This window comes from Vanacampus margaritifer, chromosome 5 (genome assembly GCF_051991255.1).
Source record: "Vanacampus margaritifer isolate UIUO_Vmar chromosome 5, RoL_Vmar_1.0, whole genome shotgun sequence".
In the NCBI taxonomy this organism is placed as follows: Eukaryota; Metazoa; Chordata; class Actinopteri; order Syngnathiformes; family Syngnathidae; genus Vanacampus; species Vanacampus margaritifer.
In genome coordinates, this window is record NC_135436.1 from 21,744,332 (window position 1) to 21,771,228 (window position 26,897).

The following is a 26,897-nucleotide window of genomic DNA, read 5'->3' on the forward strand; positions in this document are numbered from 1 at the left end:
CGTCCGACATTGCTTTGTGACTACAAACGTCTTGGCAGCGTTTACTCGCAAAACCTGTTTCTATAGCCAAAATTCGCATTTTCCTTCAAAATGTAACCCCTCCATTCGTAAAAAAAACAGTTTTGGGAATTTTTGACCCTTTTTCTAATTTCTAGCGTTTCCATTCAATTTTATTTTCGCATTCCTTGAAATTTCTAATAAAAATGGGTGGATGGAAACCCAAATAATGAACGACAGAAATTAAGTAAATAAATACAAGCAAACTGACAAAATAACGAGGTGCACCTGGACAACACGAGTGGCTGGAAGGAGCTGATTGGTTGACACAGAAAACACACAAAAACACAGATTATAAATTATTTAATCGATTTGGATCGAGGCATGCTGTTGACTCTGGGAGTTTTTTTTAATCATCATCAGCTTTTTTCAGTGTCGCTGCGATTCCAGTTAACTATGAAATTTTTAACCACAGTACCAAAAATGCTTAACAGTCAGTGAATGTCTTTATGTGGCAGTCTGAAGCAACGTCGTTGCTGTCTGTGGTGCTGAATGGCTGCGGACCTTGAATGTGTTGACGAGTGCTCCAATTGCCCCGCATGCCGCTTTACTCATTCACTTATTCTGAATCAAAGTTTGATACTTTTAAATTAATTAGAAATGTTAAAAACGCAGTAACATCTGCAGGCATTTAGGTTTTCAGAAGTGTCTATTCATGTAAATAGAGAAAATGTATCAAAGATTAGTCTCAGTGAGAACACTTTTATGCAAATGCGCAAATTAACAATAATTTAACTGAACACTCTTTTTGGTGGTGTTAATTGATTATTGTGTGCACAAAATGCGTTTATTAAGTCAAATACATCATTCAATTGTTTACATACTTCCCCAGTTTATATTTGTTGTTTTTATGCTCTCCTTGTGTCTCCTTGTGTGATTTCTTGGAGGTGAGAGTACGATCAGATTTAAAGGCTCTGCCTGGTGTGTTTTAAAAAGATTTCAGGGGCCTGTGGAGGGCTACAAAGCATAATAAGAAAAGCTCCCAAATAAACAAAACAATGAGTCTCAATGCAGCATTCCCACACTGTTCCGTGGATGCTTTTAGTCACGAGAATATTCCAGTGCCAGTGCTTTTCTATTCTGCTGTTGATCCTGCTGTTATTTTACATTTCCGTCACCACATGGAGCAAATTGAATGTAACCTGCCTTGTTTTTCTCGCTTTCTCCGTTGCCTCATTCATATCGGTTTGCATCCGGACTTTAAGCCAGTGCGAAATGACCTGTTTCTCTAACAGATTGTGCATGTTGTTAGTGAGCATGTTGTACGTGATATGCTAGGATAGCGATCTTTTACTTTTCTTACTAAACTACATGTTCAAACACTCAAAAGTGATTGTGTGTACTCTTACCAACAAGTTTAAAAGTGGTGAAGAAGAGGGTTTTGCGCTTTAGGTGACTTTTTTTCACCATTGAAAATGTACAAGTTGGGACTGATGGTATTGGAAGTGTCAGTGGAAGAGGCAAACAAACATAATGCTGTGTTAAAGACAATAAATGGATCGTTACGATATTTATGGGGAAGCCAGCAACAGCATATTTTATTTTATGGCAATTTTATGTATCTGTCCCTGGGACCTGGGGGAGCACGCCATACCTGGAAAACTGTTTTGAGAGAGGCCAGCACTACTGGTCACACAGTGCACAGTTGCCATATGACATGACGCCTTCTTGTGACTGTCTCCAATTCAGCCCTGAGATGAATGGTTCTCAAAACTCAAAAATTTAAATTTTCATGGCCAACATTTAAAAAAAAAAAAAGTAGTGCAGTAACGTTTTCTAAGAATACAATACAGCTCTACTGTGATTCAAAATGATTCACTCAAAATGTAATGCTCATAATAGAACTAATAAAAACTTTACCATTTAAACAGACTGGATACATAATTACAAATAAAAATGCTCTCATATTATATCCAATGGTTGTTTTGGACCAAACCACCAACTCAATCAAAACTAATCATGAATTTAATTAAATGCAAGAAGAGTGGTTATTTACAGCCGTAGCGTGAATATTACCTAATCCCTACCCAGGTAGTAGCTCTCACTTTCAAAAATGCTGGTAAGTAAAACATGACTTCCTCTTGCGTGATTTTGCTTAATTCCTAATTAATTAGCCTTTGTTTAATTACTAAACAATACAAAATAAACTACAATAATCCGTTTATAAACCATAGTCAAAAAGCTTTTGCAGCAAACTCTATCGCAATATAAATTTGTATCCGATTAATCGATGGAATGATCGATAGAATCCTCAATTTTGGAATTTTTCCAGACCTGCAGCCTAATTCTCGTGTACCATCCATCTGGTTGCGTGAGAATGTTCTGAACCGCTGTTTACATGTCACGGTCATATTCAGCAGAAAGCAAAAAAGAGGGCGAATAAATAAGGACCGCTGCCTGCTGATGGTTGCCGCGTCTTGTTGAGTGGAACTTGTGCACTACAATTTGTTAAAAACACTCTGAAAATGTGGATTGTGACTATATTGCGTGCTAAAATCCAAAACTTTGCACATCATTTTTTTTTATGAATAGCCAAAGCATAAAGATGCTCTAATCTCCTTTGTTGTCTCTAATCCAGGCCTACTAATCAATTACCGAGCAATTCAGCAGTTTCTCTCCCCTCCTTGGACGTCCGTCACCATTATTTAAACGGCCGATTCTGTTTGTACCTCTAACGAAGGGTACTCTGTCGCACACACTCTGTCGCCGTGCACGTGATACGCACACTGGCACAAATAGTGCCATGCCGCGCCACCGCAGCGCCCCCCACCCAGCTGTTGTCATGCGAGTGTGTGGGCCCTAGCAACAGCGAGTGAGCGAACAAAAAAAAAAAAAAAACGCGAGATCCTGACGAAAGCAGGGAAATGGGTAAAAGAGAGGCAGAGAAAAAAAAAAAACGCTTGATGATGGGAAGCAGGAGGAAGGGAGGGGCTTGGGGGCCTTAGAGCATTAATAAGTGATGAGTCCAACAGTGTGAATTGCTGTTAGTTAGTATTGCTGCAGCGCCGCCTTCATTTGCATGGCAGCCCCCCCCTTCCTCACTCCCGACTTACGCCATTTCCTCTCCCTTTTTCCCTCGCTCGCCTTTTCATCTATTTTAGTCTTCCGTCCCTCGACTAGTTTGTATGTGAAAATAAATATATATTTTCCTCTTAATTTCTTTGGCTGCAGCCCTTGCTGGCAATTATTCATCGCTTCCTTTATTAACGTGAACATTTTCTACTTCCGCCTCGTGTCGCACCCTCGCCTTGGCAGTAACTCTTTTTTTTTTCTTTTTTCTTGGAGAGCTCAGTATTGTTCATTCGGTAATTTTACCGATTTGACATGTCATCATCATTGTTCTCTTTTTTTTTTTTCTTTCTTGCAGTAACTCTTTGAAAATGGCAGATATAGTAATCTATATTTAGCAGAATCTGTTTTTTTTTTCTCTCCCACAAATCTGCCCTCACCTATTTAAAAAAAACCGAGTTGTTTGGTCTCCCACTGAGAACTTTGGGGGAGACAAGCGATGCTTCAGGGCTCCCCAATCCATTTTTCCTCTCCCTGTCTTTCCGTCTCAGTATTTGCATGTGTGTGTGCACATACATAAACACACACACACACACACACACATCCAGCGGGGGCTTCTCTCTGCACTTGGCTTGACTCACCGCCTCGGGCCAATCAGCTGAACCAAACTCCATTACTTACACACCCACCTACTGAAGAAGAACAGACGAGAAGGGAAACAGGCAGAGATTGAAAGAGGTGGAGGGCAAAGGGGAGGATTGGTGAAGAGATGTTAGGAAGAAAAGACAAATTGTGATAAGAGAGGAGGAGGAGGAGGTCAGGAAATAAGGAGGATGTGAGGGCATGCTGGGATGAACCTCAAAATTCCCTTTCCGACCCCCCTGGTAGAATGTGAAATAATTAGAGGAAAGCAGACTGTGACGCATCGGCTTACAAAGATGCGTTCAACAACAACAACAACAACAACAATCCCGGAGGCGTTGGCAGACTAGACGGGAATTGATTTCGTCTCCCACGAGGAGATGAGAGCAAGACGTGGAGGAATCTCTTTCGCCCGTATGCCGATCTCGGGCCTGCAACCCCCCGTCTTCCCTCTCTGTCTCTCTCTTTCTCCATACCCTCTGTCACTCCTGGCGGTGTTTTGCTCTTTATCTCCCCTTCATCAATCTCCATCTGCTGCCCGCCTTACCTGTAAAAACGCCTCCTGCGGTGTATGGGAGGCAAATGTCAAATATAGGATACAAGAGAGGTGAATGGTCGTCAATGAAGTCACCACAGGCCACAATAACAATAAAGAGGTCGACTAACACGAGCTGGATCTACATTCTGCCTTTACAAAGATAACAATCATATGTGTGGGAATCTCAATATTCATTGATCATAAGATTAGAGTTTTTCATCTCAAAATAGATGTTTTTCCCTCTAACAATAGAAAATATTTGCATAGGCTACAACATGGCTTTAATACTCTCTTAAACAATTTATGAACTATGATTTTCATTGTATTTTGCTCGCACCACTATGTGCTGACTCCACTAAAGATTTGTTGGCTAACGGGTAAAAATTGAGCAAACAGAAAGTGTGCACGTTGATAAGATTTGAGCGTCCGTCATTCGGAAATCATCAACGCCCTTCCGTCATCGTTGTTGAAGAAAAGGATCTTTTTCTTCCGCGTGTTCGTTTTCTTTCGGGTAGTGAGAATGTTGGTTATCCGAATGCAGGCTGGAGATCGATGAACAGTCACTTCGAAGCTTTTATTTCTACAGAATATTCCGGGCACAAGCGAGTTCCCAGACAATAGCTGCAGCCTCTCGCAAGTGCGAAGTTACAGCGGACTCACAACATTCTTATACTATCTTGAAGGGCGGTACCACAAAAGCCCCCAGCCCACCCGGAGTTCACCAGACATGAGATAAGACTTTTTCAGACATCATTCAATACACATTGACTTCAACCACAGACAAATGGTCTATTGTTGTGGAAATAGAGGAGCCCCCCCCAGACAAACCGACACCCGGCATAAGATAAGTTTTACAAAAAAATCATACTAACACAACCGAAGGACCCCTTAGCGGTCTAACAATGTGCCTGACGTAAAATAAACCAACAGAGCACTAACCTAATGCTTTAACGTAGCAATAATTCCGACTTTACAACAGGAGGAAACGCAACATCCTTTGTGAATAGGACGTTAAGACGGAGCAAACTGCGGGTGCAAATGAAATGTACGTTTTTGAATAATGATTGTAACCCACCGCACATCACGCGATGCAGACAAACCCAATTTAAATTGGACCATCACCAAAAGATGGCATCTCACACCCGCACATTGAGTGATTTGATCTATGGATATGGATCTATAAATAGCCAACCTGAACAGGCTTTTGAGGCTGCACCCTACAGTACAATGCACTTTTATTAAAACATGAAAAAAGATAAATTAGCAGTAAAGGAAAAAGTTTTTGCATTTTCTCTTCTAAGAAGTTCACATGTATGGACACCTCCGTTATGTCGACCAATCTCTGCAGGAAAACAGTAAAACATTTAGAGCCCATTAATATCTTCAATAAATGACAAAGCATCAATTGAATGATCGTTATTTGATTAAGGCTCTAGTTTCTAATCGTGTTTTTATCAAGTTTACACAAGTACAAATGCGTACAGACATTAGACGGATCACAGTAGTGTTTCCTCAAACACTTTGTCCTCATTAATCTGTCCTCTAGCTCTTTTTCTTTCTCCCTTCCCATTCTTCCCCATCTTTGAATTTCCCACTCGTCCCCTCCTCCTGCCGCCCTCACGGCCTGTCTTTCTCTCCGCAGGCATGTTGTGACAGGGTGTAGCAGTGTGTTATACAGAGTTGCACTCGCCAAGTGCGCATTATCCTGTAAGGCTTAATACCCTGGTTGGAATAAAAGGGCAGGCTTGGAAATTACACCTTACGTCTTTTTAGTCACATAGAAACGGGGAGGTGTGTGTGCGTGCGATATCTATCCATCCATTTTTCTATCTAATCTAATCTAATCTAATCTATATCCACAATCTTAAAACTGTTTGGTCAAAACAACAAAAATACTTGAGTCAATTTGACCCAACTTTCTGTTGTCTGTTGAAAAATTATCTACTACAGCGTTGCCACAATTACTCTGAAAAAGTAACTTAGTTACTTTACTGATTACTTTTTTCTTTTTTTTAAGTAACTTGGTTAATTTACTGATTACTTCATTATACAAGTAATTTTGATTACAAATTACTTTATGAATTACTTTTAGCAGTTGCCTATCCCAGCTGACTTTGAACAAGAGGTGGTACAACCTGGACTGGTATCGCAAGCCAATTGTAGGGCACAACATTCACACTGATAGACTTATTTAGAGCATGACGTGTAATAATGTACACGTATGTGAATGTGTGCGAGTGTGTGTGTGTGTGTGTTCAAATAAGTAGCAGTGTGCGTATGTCATGCACTATATTTCCAGTCAGTCAGTCCACCTGTGTTCTACCAGTCTTGTCTCATAAAGAGACATGGGAACATACAAAGCAAACAACAGCAAGCATACACACACACACACACACACACACATATTCACGCACTTTGCGGTCATATCGGCGTAACCAAACAATGTGCAACTTACAAGGAAGCCTGAAGTGTGCACTGTCTAAAATAACCCTTTGGGGTTGTGTTGGAATAAAAAAGCAGCCAGGCAAGCGTAAAGAATCAAACACTTAAATTCACTCTCCTCATCTTTTCCCCACTGTTGCTCTCTCGCTTTCCCTCCTCCTCCATTTCACATACACACACACACACACACACACACACACTCTTCTCCTTTCTTTTTATTGACATGTGAATGAATCACGGCCAGAACTGGAATGAAAATGACACTAATCTGCAGTTACCGTAATACACACACACTCACACACATCAATTATTAACACCTACAATGACTCCCCTGGTCTCTTTTCCTTCTCTTTCTCATCTATCTTTCTCTGCGGTGCAGATCTCTCTGGATGGATGGGACATGTTAAAAGCTCTCATGTGTTTAGCTAAGTGCTGTGGTAGGCTCTTTTACATGATTTTTTTTTTTTATTATTCCTTTTGAAATCTGTTTCTCAAGAGTTTTCCAAGAGTCTTACAAAGGAGATGTTAGCGGCAAAAATCCCTCAAGAGCCACAAGTTCAGTATCCTTCATAATGTGGTTTGTGCAAAATAGACTTGTTTTTGCTTTCAGAGGATTCGTCTATTTCTGCTGTCTGAATGTAATAATAGATTTAATGCAACTTAATTAGTGTGTCCTGTTGAGAGTGAATGGAGGTGGGCAGCTTGACTGTTGCCATAGTGAGGATGTTGTTCATTCATGAGTCATACACCCATGATGATGCCACTCCCATGTAAGCTCACATTATCCCTCATCAGTTATTTGTATAAAAAAAAAAAATCTATATATATATATATAATAAATAACAAATACAAAAAATAAAAAATATATAAAAATAAAATAAAAAATAAAAATAAAATATAAATTAATAAATGTGTAAAATATTAAAATACATTCATACTACATTAAACAAAATATAGAGCAAGACATACAAATCTATAGTTTGCTGGCTTCCATCCACCTGGGATGACTTTGAACTTGATTCTGGAATGTGTTGGTGGAAAATGTTGTCCATTCATTTTGAGGAACATTTGGAGGTCTTAGTTTCCTGTTGCGGCTGCTGGCTCACAATTCCTTTTATGCTTCATGCAAAAAGGTTTGATGAGGTCATGTTTTTCAACATCAAACTCTTTCAAGTATGCAAACATGGGACTTGGTGGTTTACTGGGGCCCTGTCATGCTGGAACAGAAAAAGGGCCTTCCTCACATTGCTCGCACAAAATGTCTTTTGAATTGCGAATTCGGGAGGAAAACGCATATTTTGCTCAACTCCTGATTGATTAAAAAGAGAAAGATTGCAGTGTTAAAACTGCTAGCAAAATTTGAATATAGCTTCACTTCATTAGCCCCTCACCCTCCCGGGTGTCTGACATTTGAGTGCCCCTCAAAAATGTATACTAGCCGATTGTACAAAGGAATAGTCTGAAATAATCACAAAGAACACATATCCAGCTTCACCAGAATAACAGAGCTAGCATGACCAAGCTAGCAGTAACACTGTAAACAAACAGACTTTAATTCATTGGTAGCATGACTTATTCGTAATGGAGTTGTATGCGCAGTCTAACTGTGTGCATGGGTGGTGTTTTCTTTCTTTTCTTACTTTGCCAGACTAGTGCAGATAGAAGAGGAAATTTTCACTGTTCATTTGCCATTGTGAGGGAATGCAGCCGACTCCCGGCCAACCGAAGCCGCTCCCCTCATTTAAATTCAGTGCAAGGAGAGGCATGTGGTCTTCATGCCAGAAGGACTTAGTGGAGTCTATATAAGAATATATATATATAGGAAACCAGTGCACACATTTTAAAGAGGTTAATATTCCGGCGTCATACTGTTTTCGATTGGTTGTTTTTTCTCATGTGGCATGGTTTAAAAAAAAAATAAAATAGAGCTACAAGATGTGCTCAGGAATTACTGAATTTGTCACAAATCATTTTACTAATGTACAACTGTGAGGTCATACTGACCGTTGTAATTAATTTATTAAGAAATCTGGCTGCATACTTGTGTATTAGCAGTTCTGACCACATGATTAAAATAGTCATATTTCTTTGTCTGATGTGGCGCTAGGCATTTGGGGGCCCCATGAAAATCACTTTGGACCCCAATTTGAAAATACTAATGCCTTGGGCCCCTGTCAGTTATAGACGCTTAGATTTGTCTTCACTCACTTCCCCTTATCGTCCCTTTGTACCTTGTGTAGACCAATATTGTGTGCTTACTGAAAATACTTTTAAATCCATGTACAAGTTAAGCCATGGAAAATATAATACTCAAAAATATTATGTATCCTCCCCTCCTCTCTCCTGTCTACCTCAGGTAACCGTTTCTTCTTGACCTCATTTGGAGCTCTGTATATCTCAGAGGTGCAGAAGGAAGACGCTCTGTCCACCTACCGCTGTATCACAAAGCACAAGTACAGTGGCGAGACTCGGCAGAGCAATGGAGCCAGGCTCTCTGTTATGGGTATGCTACGTTTTCAGAAATCACATCTCATACAGAATCGACACATGAGTACCTTGCATTAGTTGTGTTTCTGCTTCACTCCTTCAGACCCTACGGAGTCCACCCCGTCAGTGCTGGACAATTTCCAGTCCGGTGAGGTGAAGATAGGGCACAGTGTGGAGCTGCCCTGCATCGCATCTGGCTACCCAAACCCCACCATCAGATGGTTAAAGGATGGGCGGCCGCTGCCGGCGGACTCCCGCTGGACACGCCGCATCACGGGCCTCACCATTTCGGATTTGAGACTGGAAGACAGCGGCAACTACATCTGCGAGGTCACCAACAGCTTTGGCTCCAAGGAGGTGACCGGTCACCTTAACGTCATAGGTGGGTAACACCAAAATAGCATTTTTAAGCCCCCCCTCTGGAACACTTAAATTCATTTCTTGGTGACCAATCAAAGAGCTTTGTATAAAGATTGACTTTTAAGTGGCTCAGTAGTTACACAAACAGTGACCAAAATGCCGTCCGATGACAGCAGAGAGGTGTGCAGGAATGTCGCATTTAAAGCGACAGCGTGTAAAATTTAGTGCCATCTAGTGGTGAACTAATAGAATGCAGTGGCCTAAGCTCGAAGCATTTTGAAGCATGTTGCCTCAGATAGAACACACTTCACCAGCCTACCAATTAGTACATTTGTAAAGTTCTTCTCCTTCAGGTAGCCGTAGAAGAAAGATGTCAGCCTCCTGTAAGACACGGCACAAACTAAGCACCCTCAACAAAAATATAAATGCAACACGTTTGTTTTTGCTTCCATTTTTTATTAGATGAACTCAAAGATCTAAACTTCCACATACATTTCTCTCAAATATTGTTCACAAACCAGTGAGCACGTCTCCTTTGCCGAGATCATTTCTCCCACCTCACACGTGTGCCATATCAAGATGCTGATTAGACAACATGATTAGTGCACAGGTGTGCCTTAGACTTCCCACAATAAAAGGCCACTCTGAAAGGTGCAGTTTTGTTTTACTTAGACCACCCCGCCCCGCCCCCCCCCCAACAAAACAAGACTGCATCTTTCAGAGTGGCCTTTTATTGTGGGCAGTCTAAGGCACAGCTGTGCACTAATCATGGTGTCTAATCAGCATCTTGATATGCCACACCTGTGAGGTGGCATGGATTATCTCGGCAAAGGAGAAGTGCTCACTATCAAAGATTTAGACTAGTTTGTGAGAAATGATATTTTGTATGTGGAAGAAGTTTTAGATCTTTGAGTTCATCTAATAAAAAATAGGAACAAAAACAAGTGTTGCATTTATATTTTTGTTCACTATAATATAATTAGTGATTATATAGACCTGCGATTAAAAGCGTATGTTGATGTGATAGAACTTTTTTGGGCATATTATGAAAATGTATAGTTTTTTAAAAATGTATTAACATTGAAAAATCACAAAAGAAATTTAATCATAACGTGAGAAGCTGATATAGCTTTCACACTTGTAGAGAAGTCAGGAGGGCAGTGGGGGTTGCGAAGTAGGCATGGGAAAGTCAATGGACATTGGGCACAAGGCACATCACGACACAGCCCACAAACATGCAGCGACGCGGCATATAGAAGCTCGGACGCACACACAAGCACACACAAGCTATAAGCCTATGAAGAGAATCATCTTGTGTCATTTGCAACCAGACACACACACATTCAAGAGCCCAGAGCACCTAACACCAGCTGCTTTATTGTTCACTGACATTTTCTCCCCCTTTATGTCACTCTGTCTGATTTTCATTGTGGTTTAGCATACACACACACACACACACACGTAACGTAAAAGATCAGCTCAGTGTGATATCGTCTTTTGCATTGTAATCGTCAAAATGATACAAATTATTGGTGAGCGGTACCAAAAGTATACTTTTTTTTTTTTTTTTTTTTACATGTTACAACACTAGACAAAGATAATGACATTTAAACATTCCCTCCCAGAAAAAAAAAGCAAATGGATTTTTGCCAAGAATTCTTTCTGTTGTAATGTTCATTACAGACGCTCCCCACCTTACGAACGAGTTACGTTCCGGACGATCGTTCTTAAGGTGAATTTGTTCGTAAGTTGCTTCAGTGCTATATTTTGTATTATAATTTATGTTTAAAGCCTATATAAGTATATTGAAGGTTTATATAAGTATGTTTAAGGCATGTACAACCTGCATTGGTTTGTACTGAAAAAAACTTAATAAAATGGAGAGAATACGTACAGTACTGTACTGTACTACGTATGTGAGAGAGAGCGAGACACACACACACAGTATGTACATGTACGTAATAAGATAAATAAAATGAAGTTTAACTTACTTTTGGAAGATGTACTCGATGCTTAAGGAGATGATGGAGGAGGAGGAAGAGGAGGATTTTATATCATGAGAGATTCTTCGTCGTCGCTGGAATCGGCTTCAAAAGTTATTTCCTGCTTCATGGGGACCGGCGTTTTCTTCCTCCTCCTCCTCGCCACGTTGCTCAGCCTCCAATGAGCTCTCACAGCGCCAATCGTCGGTATTAGCGGCGGAAAGAAGCACTACGCGCAATACAAAATCTAACTTACAGAATTTCTTTCCAAACATTTTTCGACATACTGTACGCGCAGAAATGTTCGTATGTACCGTTGTTCGCAACTCGAATGTTCGTAAGTAGGGGAGCGTCTGTATTTTAATTTTTTTATTAACTGGCTGATTAATCAATTATCATAATCTTGCTGTTCCTAGTAATGGACTCGACATTGGCCTAAAAAAAAAAGAGTCAATTTTGATCAGGCCCTTGTGATAAGCTAAACTCCACTTTACCTGCCAGCCAGAAATATGGACTGACTCTCTACTGCACCGGGTTATTTATAAAGATAATATTCAGAATAAGACAGAAAACAAATTCTGAATACTCTTTCCATCTCCATGCATCTTTCATCTTTAGAGCCCCTGCGGGTCACCTTGTCCCCCAAGAATCTCAAGACGGGCATCAGCAGCACGGTCATACTGTCTTGCGCCGTCCAGGGTTCTCCCCACTATACCGTGTCGTGGTACCGTAACACAGAGCCCGTCTTGCCCGACCAGCACTTCTCCATCCAAGGTGCTCACAACGAGACCTTGTTCATTTCGGCGGCCCAGAAAAGACACTCAGGCGCTTACCAGTGCTTTGCCACGCGCAAGGCCCAGACTGCCCAGGACTTTTCCATCATACTGCTGGAAGGTGAGTTTCATCAAAAGCATCAAAGTGTTCGGATATTGAGAAATGGACACATTATACTGGAATGAATCGCTTTCCCTCAGATGGTACTCCGCGAATTGTGGCCTCCTTCAGTGAGAAGGTGGTCGTCCCAGGGGAGCCATTCTCCCTGATGTGCACCGCCAAAGGAGCACCACCGCCGACCATCACCTGGACCCTGGACGATGAGCCGGTGGCTCGCGACCTGTCCCGCGTGCGAGCCAGTCAGTACACGCACTCCGACGGGAGCACCGTGAGCTACGTCAATGTCAGCAACCCGCAGATTCGCGACGGAGGATTGTATCGGTGCGCCGCACGAAACTCGGCCGGTAGCGCCGAGTACCAAGCGCGCATAAACGTAAGAGGTGCCTGTCTACTTTTCAATATCAGTCATACTCAAGGCTTCACACAGCCTCACCCCTACCCTCTCCCCGACCAATATCCTTGTCCTTTTACCCTTTAATTTATTTACCCTTCTCTCTCTTTATATGTTTTCTCTCGATTCCTGTTGTCTCACCTCAAGTGACCGCTTTATCACTAAAATATCACTTCCTGAAGTTTGTTTCTGGTGGAAACCCTTGGTTAGACCAATGATTACTAATCATTGAGATCATTGGGTGTCGGGCTGCAAGTAACAATTATCTTAATTACCAATTAATCTCTTGATTATTTTGGTGATTAATCATTGATTAGAATTTCAAAAAAACATATTTTAATTGTATTCACTTTATTCAAAAACGGCACATTTTGACACTCAAAAAAATAAAAAGACTATGCTATATTTTTTTTTTTGTTAACCATAAGTACAAGTCTGTTATAGGTTGATAAAGCAATTTTTAAGTTAATTAGAACCTCTCTAATCAGACAACTTAATTTGTTTTTGTTTTTTTTTTCTCTTTCAGGAGAGCTCAGTATTGTTCATTCGATTTGACATCATCATTGCTCTCCTTTTTTATAAAAAAAAAACAAATAAATTAAAAAAAAATTAATAAATGTTTTTTTTTATATATATATACATATATACACATATACACACATATATATATATATATATATTTTTTTTTTTTTTTTTTTTTGTATGTGGGTGAGTATGTGTATGTGCGTGTGTGTGTGCGTGCGTGCGTGCGAGCGTGTGTGTATTCATCAGTTCACCTAAAGCCCATTAAAAAAAATCCCATACTAATAATATAATATAATAATAAATTGCCAAATGCAGAAACATCAATGTAAGTTATCACGATGTAGTGGCTCTCACTAACAGACAGAATTAAGTAACCAGAATTAGGTTAAAAAATTCTATATAATTTGTTGTAAAATGCTCTCGAATACCTTTAATAGCTCTCAAGCTATTTTTAACACTTATGTTAATAATTTTGTGAAAATAACAGACCACATGGACAACAGACCATTAGTATCAATTTCTGAATGAGATTGACAATATTAGGACATACAAGTCAACAGTGACAATATAAAACTTTGTTCGGGTCCTTCAGCCGAGTATTTTGGTATTTTATTTATTAAAAATACTATTTATTTTAAAGTATTTTACTACATGGCATAAAAACACCCAATATAGTGCAAAATTATATTATTATTTTTTAATTTTTTTGTAGACTAAAAATGCCCAGCACAATACATCATTTATTTATTTATTTTATTTTTTTAAGTTTTAAACCATTTGACTGCTAACATAGCCGCCCCATATGTCCGTGCATTGCCTTCAATGGCAACACTGCCACCGCCAACATGGCCGCCACATTGACGCGTGTTTTAGCTTGCCCGAGACTACTTAAAATCTATTTAATGTATTCCAAGATGGATGGAGCGTAGTTTAACATTTAACAGTTTGTAAGAAAGGAAGAAGAGCATGAAGCAGATGGTTTGTCTTGTAGATGGATGTGATGAGAAAAGAGTAGTGTCTGTGTGTGGATCGAGTGATGGTAAATTCTGGTGACAGGACCGGTCCTGTCAGGATGATGACTGACCCTGATGGAAACGGCTGCATCGCTGTCTCACTCTCAGTGTCCTGTTCACTCTTTCTCGCGCTCGTGCTTTTCTATCATCCATTGGTGGAATGTGCCAGTGTGACAGGAGAGGGGTTTTTTTTCCAAAGAGACGTGCCGTAAAAATCTCTGCAGTGACAATGAATAGCATTGCTAGAGCGTTTTAGCCGTATGAGCAACAGAAAATGACACACATATGCATAGACTTACGAAAACAAGTGGTGCTTTCCCACTCACAGAAATTGGATCCACTCGACTTATCCCATTCATGTTGGGGGGCAACAGCTACAGCCACGTGAAAGTTCACGTGGATATACTGTATATCTCTATGTGTTTTTGTGAGTGTGTGTCTGCGTGCTCGCGAGACGGTGCTGCTGAATAATACATCTTTGGCTCGTCAAAGCTGCGACTTCAAAGCTCAGCACACACTGAGAAATGGAGACGAGTAAGCGAGGGGGGGGGGGGTTGCGAGGCAGGGCGGCGTCTAAGAGAGGTGGAAAGAGAGACAAAAACAAAGATGTACATGAGATGAACTGAGAGAAGAGAAGGTCAGCCAACAGGTGAAGGATGATTGAGGGTTGCCCGCTGTTGCCTTCTATTGACTTGAGACACATTTTCTCTCTCTGAATTGTTCACCGGTTTGAGTCTCACTATCTTTGTCTCATATTGTTGGAACAATAGGCAGCCGCGGACATTCTTTGTCACAACCACTTACCACTTTCAGCTGTAGGTACGCTTGCTCTATGTAATTTGTTCCAATACAGGCGTTCTATTGAAAGTTCAGGCTCACTGCCAGAAGAGGTTATAATCTCAGCAATCTTTACATCAAGTGTTTGTGAAGACTGTGTTGGGAAATCAGTTCATTTCACCCTGTATAAATGTGACTGTGATTATATACAGCAGAATTTAGGGGTGGGGCAGTACAGATTACCCTAATGCGGGGTGGTACAAGCCAGTGCAAGGCCAGACCCAAGCCTAGGTAAATGCAGAGGGTTGTGTCAGGATGGGCATCCATCTTAAAACTTAACTTAAAAAGAGAAGAGGAAAGTACAGAGCCGAGACCTGTAAGTGAGGATTTTGAATGTTAAAAGTATGACCAAAAAAAAAGCTAGGGAGTTGGATGACATGATGATTAGGAGAAATGTATATACTGTGTGTTGTGTGTTCAGTAGTCAAGGTGGAGAGGCAGTAAGGCTAGAAGTTTAGGGGCAGGGTTCAAAATTTTTACCGTGGTGTAGATGGGAAGAGAAATGAAGTAGGGGTTATCTTGAAGGAAGTGTCTGTCCTGAAAGTGAAAAGATGGTCAGATCGAGTAATGAGGCTAAAATCGAGGGTGTTATGTTTAATGTAATTAGTGGTTATGCCCTGCAGGTAGGATGTGAACTAGAAGGGTAAGAGAAAGTCTGGATGGAGCAATACGAAGTAGTTCCGAGCATCCCGGGCGGGGGAGAGACTCTGGATTGGTGCAGATTGTAACGGACAAGTTGGGTGAAGGAAACAGGGGTGATGAACAAGTAACTGATACATTTGGAATCCAGGGAAAGGAACAAGGTGGTGCACTTGGACAAAAGGATGGGAATGGCAGTAGTGAAAAACTTTCTTTCAGAAGAGGCACGAACACAGGGTGAGCTACAAGGGCGGAGGTAGAAGCATGCAGCGAGATTACATCTTGTCCTGACTGTGTCATCTGAAGGAGGTTTCTGTAAATTAGTGGTTGGGGAGAGTGTTGCTGGACAGCATAGGATGGTAGTGTGTAAGGTAACTCTGTTGGAGGAGTTGAATATAAAAAGGAAAAAGGAAGAGCAAAGAACCCTCTGGTGGAAGATGAAAACGGAAGGAAGGCTGAGACACTACAGCCAAAGAGATCCGAGAGACGGGTCGGAAGTACTTGGAATGTCTTCTGGTAGGAAAGGGTTACAGGAGACTTGGTGATCGAACTAGAAGAACAGGAAAGCATACATGGAAAGAGGTTAGCTAAGAAGTGAGACAGCGAGATGCTACGTAGCGCAAAGGCAGATTTGGCAAAGGCCAAAAAAAGATTCATATGATGACATGTAAACCATGTTGGACAGTAAAGACGATGAGTAAGATCTTTACAAGTTGGCCAGACAAAGAGTAGAGATGGAAAGAGTGCACCGGGTTATGGTGATTAAGGATAGAGACAGATACGTGTTAACTGGTGCAAGCATAGTACTGGAAAGAATACTTTGAGGAGTTGATGAATGAGGAAAATGAGAGAGACATAAGAGTAAAAGAGGCAGTTATAGTGGACCAGGAACGAACAATGTTTGGTAAAAAAGAAGTTAGAAGGGCACTAAACAGGATGGAAAAGGGAAATGCGGTTGGTCCTGATGGTATACCTGTGGTGTTATGGAAGCATCTAGGAGAAGCGTAGGTATTATCGAGGAATCGAGTTGATGAGAACCGTCAAGATCATTCGAATTCCTTTCTTTCTCTTCTTATCCCCCTTGTCCATCCCTTACCCACAACCCAATCACCCGCCCCTGTAACTCCTTCCCTCCAAAAATTCCACAGCTAGGTTCGGCACCATCAACTAATGATCTTCTTTTCCTCTCTTTTCTTCTTCTTCTGGTCAAACCTCTCTCTTTTTTCCGTCTCTTTCTCTATCTCCTTGCCCTTGCTTAATTTCTTTTGGTCAGGCAATCCAAAGATTCGTCCGTTGAAGAACATCACGGCTGTGGCAGGACGCAGCTCTTTTGTAAACTGCAGAGTGATCGGCTATCCGTATTACTCCATCAACTGGTACAAGGAGGGCCTTCTGCTCCCTGATAACCATCGTCAGGTGAAGTCAGCCGCATTCACCTCAGATTTCAAGACCAACTTTGGTTTCACAGCAAAGATGTTCAGTGTCCGGTCACAGTTCTGTTATGTCTTGCGCAAGACAAAGAGCAATTAAGACATTAACGTCATATTTGTACTTTTGAGCTATGGTGAACTGATCACAAATCTTATTTTCTAATATTACAGATTCTATCGTGTTTTTTGGATGGAGTGCAAGTTCTGCCTGTCTTTGGCCCTGACTGTTACTATTATGTAACCCTTTGCAGGTGGTGTTTGAAAATGGCACTCTGAAGCTTACTGATGTCCAGAAGGGGATGGACGAGGGGGCGTACATCTGCAGTGTGCTCATACAACCTCAGTTGTTCATCAAGCAGACTGTGTATGTCACAGTCAAAGGTAAGTCACGCCATTCCAATCAAGTTCTCTACTTCAGTGGTCACCTACCACACCGGTTACACTTTATTTTTTGCTTAACTTTTTTGTTATTATCACTATTTAATGTGGTATAGTGATATATGTTACCTTTGTTTTCCTTCTACAATAATATCACTGCAGCTTACTGAGCCCCACATGGTAGTATGGTAGTTTTAAAAGCCTTCCGTGCCTGCATGACCGTATTTTACTGCCCACCAATGGGTAAAATTTTGCATTAATTTAGCCCAAATTTAGCCACTATGTGACTTTGTCACTGCGCCAGTACAAGTTTCCTTAATAAGAATAAAATCAACACATCCTTGCTTTTTTAAATTTAATATTCAATATGTTGAGTTTTATCCATTGAAACAACGGGTGTCAAACATTTTTTTGTTGCGGGCAAGATTGTAGTTAGGGTTTACTTCGGAGGGCCATTATGATTGTGAACTCAAACGATTGATTGGCTCGTATTACATAAACACAACAAAGTGATGAATAGCTAGTTTTGAAATCAGACGTATTTTAGAAAGAAACATGAATTTGATGCAGTCAATTTGCTTGTGTGGGTAACATAAAATGATGTAGAGGGCCGGATCGGGCCCCCGGGCCATGAGTTTGACCCCTGCTGCTTAAACTGCTCAAACATCGTTGTTCTTTTCACCGCGCTACACACATTTATTTATTTTTCAGTGCGAGTCAAGTTAAATCCTTCCATAAGAAACGATTGACGAAGCGAGAAAGCAAAAAAAAAAAATCAACAGCAAAACAAATCAAACTTTATTTATACTTATTATTTATACTTTTCATAAATAAAAATGCAACTCAAAGTGCTGTACAATTAAAACATCCAATATCCAACCAAAACAAAGCCTCCTCTTAAAAATATCAACAGTATCTGCTGATCTGATGTCCTCTGGCATGCAATTTATTCCATAGTTGTTAACCATAAATTTTCAATTTGATTAAATACTGGGGAGAAAAACAAAAACACAACGCTACGCAGAAATAACATTTTCTTAAGACTTAAATAATAAAACCCAGGGACAATATTTTAAGCTATTTTCCTTACTAAAAAAAAATGATGTTTTTTTTAGGGGGGGCTGGAACGGATTAATGACATTTCCAGTCCTTTCAATGTGTAAAGATAATTTGAGTTACAAATGTTTTTGGCGCATTTGCGGTCGCTTGTATCACAAGGTATCTGTGTTTAAGAACTCTCCGAATTTTCCAACCCTACTTTTCAATATTGGAAAATTCATAAGGTTGTAGCTCAAAAGAGCAAAGGGAACAATGATTAGTAAGAAGCAATGTGTCTGTAGAGCAGAAAGGTTGTGAGTAAAGCAAGAAGAGAAGAAAGCGTGTATGCATTGCCTCTAATAACCCCTGATTAAGGGGCGGAGAGGCCTAGTGTGCTCTCGCATCCACTCAGCAATTACATGGGGCCCGAGTGCTATTGAATAGGATTTGTGCCAGAGCATGCCAAACACATGTGTACATGTGTGGCGGATGTGTTTGGATTCTACCTGTCACCTTGCGTGTTTATTCACTTTGCCCTCTCTGCAGCACCCGCCTTGTTGTGCACGTATTATGCGTCCTATCTCGACGCTATCGGCCGTGTTGAAAAATAGCGGCGCCGCGTGTTTGCGTACGTGCGTTTGCAAAGTGCGGCCGTGCGAATGTGTGCTCGTCATGTCTCTGATTTAATTAGATGAATTTTAATGAGGTCCAGATTAAATCCCCCAGATGTCTCAGCCGTAACCCCCACCGCCGCCACCCTCCCCAACTCTGAATCACCTCCATCGGTCTCCATAGCAACACCATTCTCCCCCTGTGGATGGGGCCCTAATTAGAGCAGCTATTACGGGTTGGCTTTATCAGGGCAGGGCGGGTTGGAGTGGAGAGGTCGGCGGGGGGCACAGGCGCAGTGGCTAGTGGGCGTAGATTGGCAGGCGAAAAATGGTTTGGAAGCTTTCGGGTAGACTAAAAACGGGTGAGCGGTTTGACATTAGTAAAGGTGAATTTATTAACTACCGGTATGTTTATTTTTTTTGTCTTCTATCTCTCTGGCTTCCCCGCTTGGTTCTCATGCAACCTCTACCCCACACACCCCGCACACTGCTGACTCTCCACCTCGTGTCCTTTCAATGCCCTCACATCTCCAAATCGGCACGTCTCTCCCCATCACATCGTCTCTCTATCCTCCATCCTTCACTTATTCATATCTGACTTTGAATCTCTGTCTTCACCTCTTACTCACCCTGCTCATTTAAACAACCATCAAAACTGTTTGATTCTCCTCTTCCCTTTATTTCCATTACTCCGTTTGTCTGTCGTCTCCCACTCCCCTGCCCTGTATTTCAACCCTGTTGCCTGTCCTTGCATTGTCTCAACGCCGCTCTGTTTTCATCACACGCCGCCGTCACTATCATACGTCATGTCACTATTTCTCTCCCCCCTCGCATTCATTCACCGTAACCCCGCCCAGTTCCTCCGCTGATCCAGCCGTTTGACTTTCCGCCGACCTCCATCGGCAAGCTGATGTACATCGCTTGCGTGGTGGCGTCCGGAGACATGCCCATCCGCATCACGTGGCGCAAGGACGGCCAGGAGATCGTGCCCTCGTCGGGCATCACCATCGACACCAAGGAGTTCATGAGCTCCCTGCAGATCTCAAAGGTGTCGCTGAAGCACAACGGCAACTACACCTGCATCGCCGGCAACGACGCTGCCACTGTGAGCACTGAGAGGCAGCTGACTGTCACAGGTGGGAAGAAGAAGAAGAAGAAGTAGAAGCAATACATGATCTCATTCTTTGACATGCATTTCATAAAAGAAAAGAAAAACGTTTGACTTCATTGATATTGATAAATGATGGACCGAAAACTGTATTTATTCCCTGTAGTGCCTCCTCGTTTTGTGGTGCAACCCAACAACCAGGACGGAATTTACGGGAAGTCGGGTATTCTAAACTGCTCAGTTGATGGATACCCTCCTCCCAAAGTCATGTGGAAGCACGGCAAAAGTGCATTAGGTACAAAATCACGTTCTTACCTTTCTTAGGCAATCACTGCCCACAACATGAGACACACCTGACAACATTTTAGGAGGTTAAATACAAGAACACTATCAAAAAGGTTGTCTTGTAAAGACAATTATGCTCACATTTGACTGACAGGACAGAGAGAGTTTATTTAATGTATTTGTTATTATCGTTTGCTTTCAGAGGGTGCTTGTGCAAGTGTACCTGAATAATGTATTCTACTTTTCACCCTGGGTCTGTCTTACGCTAAAATAGGAAAATGTAATTAGCGAGAAGAAAATCACAATATTCAATATAATTTAAGGGCACAATCAATCTAGTAGTTGAAACTGTATTTTGGGGACAGTTTCCACCTATTTTAGGGGCTAGACTTTCTCAAAATAATTTCAATTTGTGTGCTGAAAAAAGCAATGCAATTGACCAGCCGTATTAACAGAAAAAAGCAATTTCTGGAGAAATTATGCGTGAATGCTGAAAAACTGAATGAACAAATATGGAAACATGGAATGATATTGAAATATGTGGAATAATATGAAAGGATGTGCAGAGATATTTATGAAAATTGTTCAATATGTTGGGAAAATTTTGGAATGATATTGAATTATATTTGAAGACAGAATGATGTGGAATTATTTTGAATTATATGGAATGCTACTGTTGCAAAATGTGCAATATATTGGTGATTTTTTTATTTTTATTTTGGTGTACGGACATTTTCAGTATGTTCAATGTTATTCCCAGGGTGAATCGGATGTGGTGAACATTGAGAAATTTGAAAATGTGAATTTGTTGTTGAGTGTGCCATTGGAAATGAATTCTGAATGTTTTGATGATGTTGAATTGCGGGAAAACTGAGAACCTTTTCAATGAGAAAAGTAATACAATGGATTATATTGAGGTTAGAATGGTGAGAATCGGTTGAGAAATGTGCAAGTAGAAGCACATCAAATAGGTTGGAATAGCATCCGTGAATGCTCCCAGCATTCACAAATTTTAACAAGCATTGATATCACTTGCAATACAATTCCTAATTTCAAATTTTCACTAGTCAAATATCCTGTGCATACCACTCTTCCCATCTATTTCCAGACAGTTAAGTGGCATTCTACTCATGACTGGTCCCAGCGTTCTAACCTACCGCATATCAATTTCTCTCTCTTCTGTATTTTGGCTCAGCGGGTATCGGTAACCCACAGCAGTACCACCCTGTGCCTCTGACGGGCCGAATACAGATCATGAACAACGGCTCGCTGCTCATCCGCCACGTCCTGGAGGAGGATCGCGGCTTCTACCTATGTCAAGCCTCCAACGGGGTGGGCTCCGATATCAGCAAGAGCATGGCGCTCACTGTTAAAAGTGAGTAATTCAACTCTTATTGAATAATAGCCACAAAAGTACCCTTAGAAGACCACCGCAACACCCATGATCTGGTAGAAACCTCTCTCTCTCTCCAATAGAAAAATACTCTTGTTTTTTTGTATTTTAAATTTTAAATTTTAAATTTTAAATTTTAAATTTTAAATTTTAAATTTTAAATTTTAAATTTTAAATTTTAATTTTAATTTTTTTATTTTTTTTTTTAATTTATTTATTTATTTTATATATATATATATATATATATTTTTTTTTTTTGATTTTTTTTTTTTTTTTTGATTTTTAATGCTGTCAAGACTTAAAACTGAAGCCTGATAAAATACTGATAGGTAATTGTATGGCTATTAAAAAATAAAAAAGTAGCCCACGAGGGATCATCATCATTGCTCTCTCTTTTTTTTAATTAAAAAAAATAATGATAAATATATATATATATTTTTTTTTTTTTTGGATAAAATGATAAAAATATATATATATATATATATATATATATATATATATATTTTTTTTTTTTTGATAAAATGATTAAAAAAAAAATATATATATATATATATATATATATATATATATATATATATATATATATATATATTTTTTTTTTTATCATTATTTTTTTTAATTAAAAAAAAAAGAGAGAGCAATGATGATGACATGTCAAATCGGTAAAATTACCGAATGAACAATACTGAGCTCTCCAGAAAAAATTAAATAAAAAATACTCTGCATCACCTCTCAATCCCTCGTGGGCTACTTTTTTTTTTTTTTTTTAATAGCCATACAATTACCTATCAGTATTTTATCAGGCTTCAGTTTTAAGTCTTGACAGCATTAAAAATCAAAATGACTGATGGATATAAAGAACATCTCAAGTATGAAATACTGCAGATGCGATAAGTCTCCTGACAATATGAATCGTTCCCACTGTTTTATATACAGCCAAGTGTCGCCTTGAGATACGAGTGACTCGAAGTACAACTTTTTCAACTTCAACCTGTTTAGTGAATTGCATGTGTATTTAGATAGCTCAGTTTGGCTCAGTGCTAACAAATAGCATTTACAAATCAAAATCAACAAAACAAATCAAACTTGTATCTCAAGGCACCACTGTCATTATAACCTTTTGTTGGAGTTTGTATACACACCACAAGAGAACCTGTCATTAACGGGAAAGTCTATGTAAATGTCACTCTCAAAACCTCATTCACGTGGTGTGGACATTTTTCCCCCCTAGATTCTTATTTGGATTTATGAGGCAGCCTGTATAGACAAACAAGTAGGAGGAAGCCTGTGAAAACGGGCTAATTTAAACCTTGGTGTGTGTGTGGGCACAAGTGCATATTGGATAGGTTGTGAGAATGTCGAGCAAGTGAGCAATTGATCCCCCGAACCCTCGGGATCTGTCTACAGACAATCAAAACCACTTTAAGCTTAATCATTATCTGCAATCAATGGCGCGGCCTGCCCTCTCTGTCAGTAACTGCCCGCGTGATGAAAAAGCACGGCGGAGAGTCCTGGAGGGTGACGCGCACACGCCGCGCACGAGCCGGCGTTATGAAGTGAACGAGAGAGCGATATTAGCTTCATCACGGTGACCTTACCTAGCAAAATAGATGTTAAGGGATCATTGCTGGCACGTTTGACACAAGTGTACGAATACTTTCAGTAAGGGGTCTGTTGGACATTATTAACATTTTAATTCTTTATTTCATATATTAACCATGTTGAAATTTTTATAGATGTGAAGTAGGTCAAATAGTGTTGAACTCAGTATAATTTGACCTTAACCTAAGCTGGTACACATTGTTTGGTCTAGAAGTTCCTTCTCAGTGTTCTGTGCGAAAACACATTCTGTTCGAGAGAGGGAGCGCGCACTCCTACAACTATACTACATTAGGGGCTGTCGATTTAAACTTGTTTGTGAGATTTTGTTATGGGAAGAAGTACGAGAGGTGCCCTGAAAGTATATTTTGTCTAGAGATGAATACAGCTGCAGTCTGTGTACGAAAATAATATTATGTAACATATTGAGTGAAAACCAATCTGTTTTACTCATTCTTACTAGGAGGAGAAGGGGCGTTTTACTTCCAAAACTCGATACTATAAAAAGCCCTCTCTCCCAAGGGAGGGGGCACATGGGCACTTTTTAAATTCCACCTTTTACGTGATGTAAATTGTTTCCGTGACCGGAGAATTCTCTGTTTAATAAATCATCCTTGCAAGGTGTTTTTTCTTACAAGAAATCTGTCTTCAAGTTTTTGGAACATGCAAAAGAGGACAAATAATTAGCCTCTTTCAGGTCACCACCACCCCCCCACCCTCCTCTTGCTTTACTTGTGGTATTAGTGTTATTGATTGAACCGTTCCTCTCCTCTGCCTCCCTCAATTTTGTCTGTTTGGTTCAGCTGCGAGAGAGGAAAACGAGGCGAGGGTGAGATGAATAAGTGATGAAAACAAAACAGCCGAACCTTCCTCCTCGGGTCGATATTGTGTGTGCGGGAAGATTGAGCGCGCCAGTGATTTTGTGTACAGAGGAAGGCGGAGTGTATCGCTTTTGCCTCTTCATTCACCTAGACCTCCATGTTAACTATCGGAGAATGAGAGAGGAGGTTTATTGACTTTACCTCATTGACCGTCGCTCTTCATGGCGGCAACTTGGCCACTCTCGACTCCACCTCCGCTCCTTCACCTCCTTTTAAACCCTGCTTATTATCCACTCACGTTTTAATCCCGCCCTCCCCCACCCCACCCACCCCGCTCCAGTCCCAGCCATGATCACAAGTCACCCCAACACCACCATGGCCAAGAAGGGTCACGTTAAGGAGCTGAACTGCACAGCCAGGGGAGAATGGCCCATCATCATTCGCTGGGAGAGAGGCGACACGGTCATCGACCCCGACCGCAACCCCCGCTACTCCATTACCACCAGCCCCAATGAAAAGACGGACGAGGTGTTGTCCACTCTCAAGGTAAGAAACAACAGGCCTTTCAAAGAGCTCGACTGATGAAAGCAGACAGCGGCGACTTTATGACTCTGACTTGACAAATTGTTGCACTTTGTTTCCACAAGTCAAGGTGCAAGTTGCAGAAACAACACACAGTCGCTTTAAGTGTTTTCTTGAAGTAGGAGAATATAGTTTCAAAAATAACTAGCATTTGCAATTCCCTTCGCGATTGCGTGCGTGCGCGCGCGGAGAGATGATGTTGCTGGGGTGATGTGCCAAAGAAAGAAATGAATTGCCAAATATAACTAATATTCTTCAAATACAATGTGAGTGTCCTCCCTAGAGGCTGTGACACTGATTGAGGGCTTTTTAAGTGTGAGGCTTTTTACATTGCGTCTATCTATAGAGCGCTAAATTGCGTTTGTGGCACTGTTGGTGGGCGTGTAGCACGATCTATTACCAGGATTACGATCTTTTATTTTGATCCCAAATAATGGGTGTGAAATTGCGTGTCCGCTCACAACAAAATTGTGCGTGCTGTTGGCAACAGGTGTAAAAAGGGTGGAGCCAACCGTATTTAAAAGAGGGTTTCGCGCTTTATGTAGTTCTGGTGGTTTTCAACATTTTGGAAGAGCGCCGCAACGGCAAAGTTAAGTAATGGAATTAAAAGTGTTACTAGAAAAAGAAACAATCATGTGGGAAAATTTTGGGGAAGCCGGCAACCAACGTGGTAAAATGAGTATCAATTGGATGTACTATTAACTCATTGACTGCCATTGACGGCTATAGACCTCAAAAAAATTCATTTAAACTATTGCTATTAGTTTCACATTTTTTTCCACTTTTGTTAGCAAGAGTATGAAAACCTAGAAAAAAAATTGTACATTTAGAACAGATATAAAATTTGTGATTAATCGTGAGTTAACTATTGAAGTCATGCGATTAATTACAATTAAAAAAAATGTAATCGTCTTGACACCCCTAATTTTTTAATAATATTTCTTTCTTTTTCTTTTTAATTAGGGGCATCAGGCGATTACATTTTTTAATTGTAATTAATTACATGACTTCACTAGTTAACTCAAGCGTACTCGCACATTTTATATCTATTCTAAATGTACAATACATTTTTTCTAGGTTTTCATACTTTCACCACTGGTCACATGACATGCAGTCAATAAACCTTTCAAAATATACACGTCTTACTTGATTTCAATCTTTTTTGGGCTTCCTGCATCAACCCTCTACATAGTTTCATGGAAATCGATGAAGTGCAAAAATGTGCAATGTGTGAGTGAAAAGTGTGGAATTTTTTGGGGTTTGTGCGAATGTTGAAAACTTGAAAATCATTCGCATGGTGAACTCAATGAACTTAACATTTCAATGTTGAATGGGAAGGAATTGTTGAATATGTCATTGGAAATGAATTGGGAATTTGTGGGTCAAAAATAGAGATCGAGATTTTGCATGGGTGAAACATAAGGGGGAAAAAAAGGAAGAAGGAAAAAAAAAGGAAATCGATGAAGTCATTTTTGCATAATCCTGCTCGCTAACAAGTGAGCAGTGATGAGAAAACGACCTCTTGGCAGGTACATTTTTGTAACTTTTTTTTGTGTGACTGAAAATGAGAGCAAAACAATCAATATTAATTATTGATGCTGAGGTGTACCTTTTTCACATTGCAGCATTTTTCCAGACAAAAAAATGACCAACAGACCTTTGCAATAGCATTTAACCATCATTAGCTCCTTAAAGATGACTGTCTAATTTGCCTACTCGTCTACTTGTAGCTAAAACCAGCTGAGCGGGAGGACTCGGTCTTCTTCTCCTGTCACGCCATCAACTCGTACGGCGAAGGACGAGGCCTCATTCAGCTCACTGTGCAAGGTACTTATA

General features: G+C 40.4%; 1 protein-coding gene across 3 annotated transcripts in view; it reads left to right on the forward strand.

Annotated features, from left to right (window-relative positions):
• dscaml1 (Down syndrome cell adhesion molecule like 1) overlaps positions 1 to 26,897 on the forward strand; it is a 124,747-nt gene that overhangs the window by 68,352 nt on the left and 29,498 nt on the right. For 2 of the 3 annotated variants that reach the window (XM_077566385.1, XM_077566386.1), the window contains exons 4-14: positions 9,045 to 9,191; positions 9,279 to 9,557; positions 12,136 to 12,411; positions 12,492 to 12,791; positions 17,090 to 17,232; positions 17,498 to 17,627; positions 20,131 to 20,409; positions 20,548 to 20,676; positions 21,862 to 22,041; positions 24,820 to 25,025; positions 26,792 to 26,888. In XM_077566385.1, coding sequence (XP_077422511.1) covers positions 9,045 to 9,191; positions 9,279 to 9,557; positions 12,136 to 12,411; positions 12,492 to 12,791; positions 17,090 to 17,232; positions 17,498 to 17,627; positions 20,131 to 20,409; positions 20,548 to 20,676; positions 21,862 to 22,041; positions 24,820 to 25,025; positions 26,792 to 26,888 — 2,166 coding nt within the window. Of the gene's footprint in view, positions 1 to 9,044; positions 9,192 to 9,278; positions 9,558 to 12,135; positions 12,412 to 12,491; positions 12,792 to 17,089; positions 17,233 to 17,497; positions 17,628 to 20,130; positions 20,410 to 20,547; positions 20,677 to 21,861; positions 22,042 to 24,819; positions 25,026 to 26,791; positions 26,889 to 26,897 lie in introns of those variants that run through there. The other variant, XR_013294212.1, reaches the window with a different exon arrangement.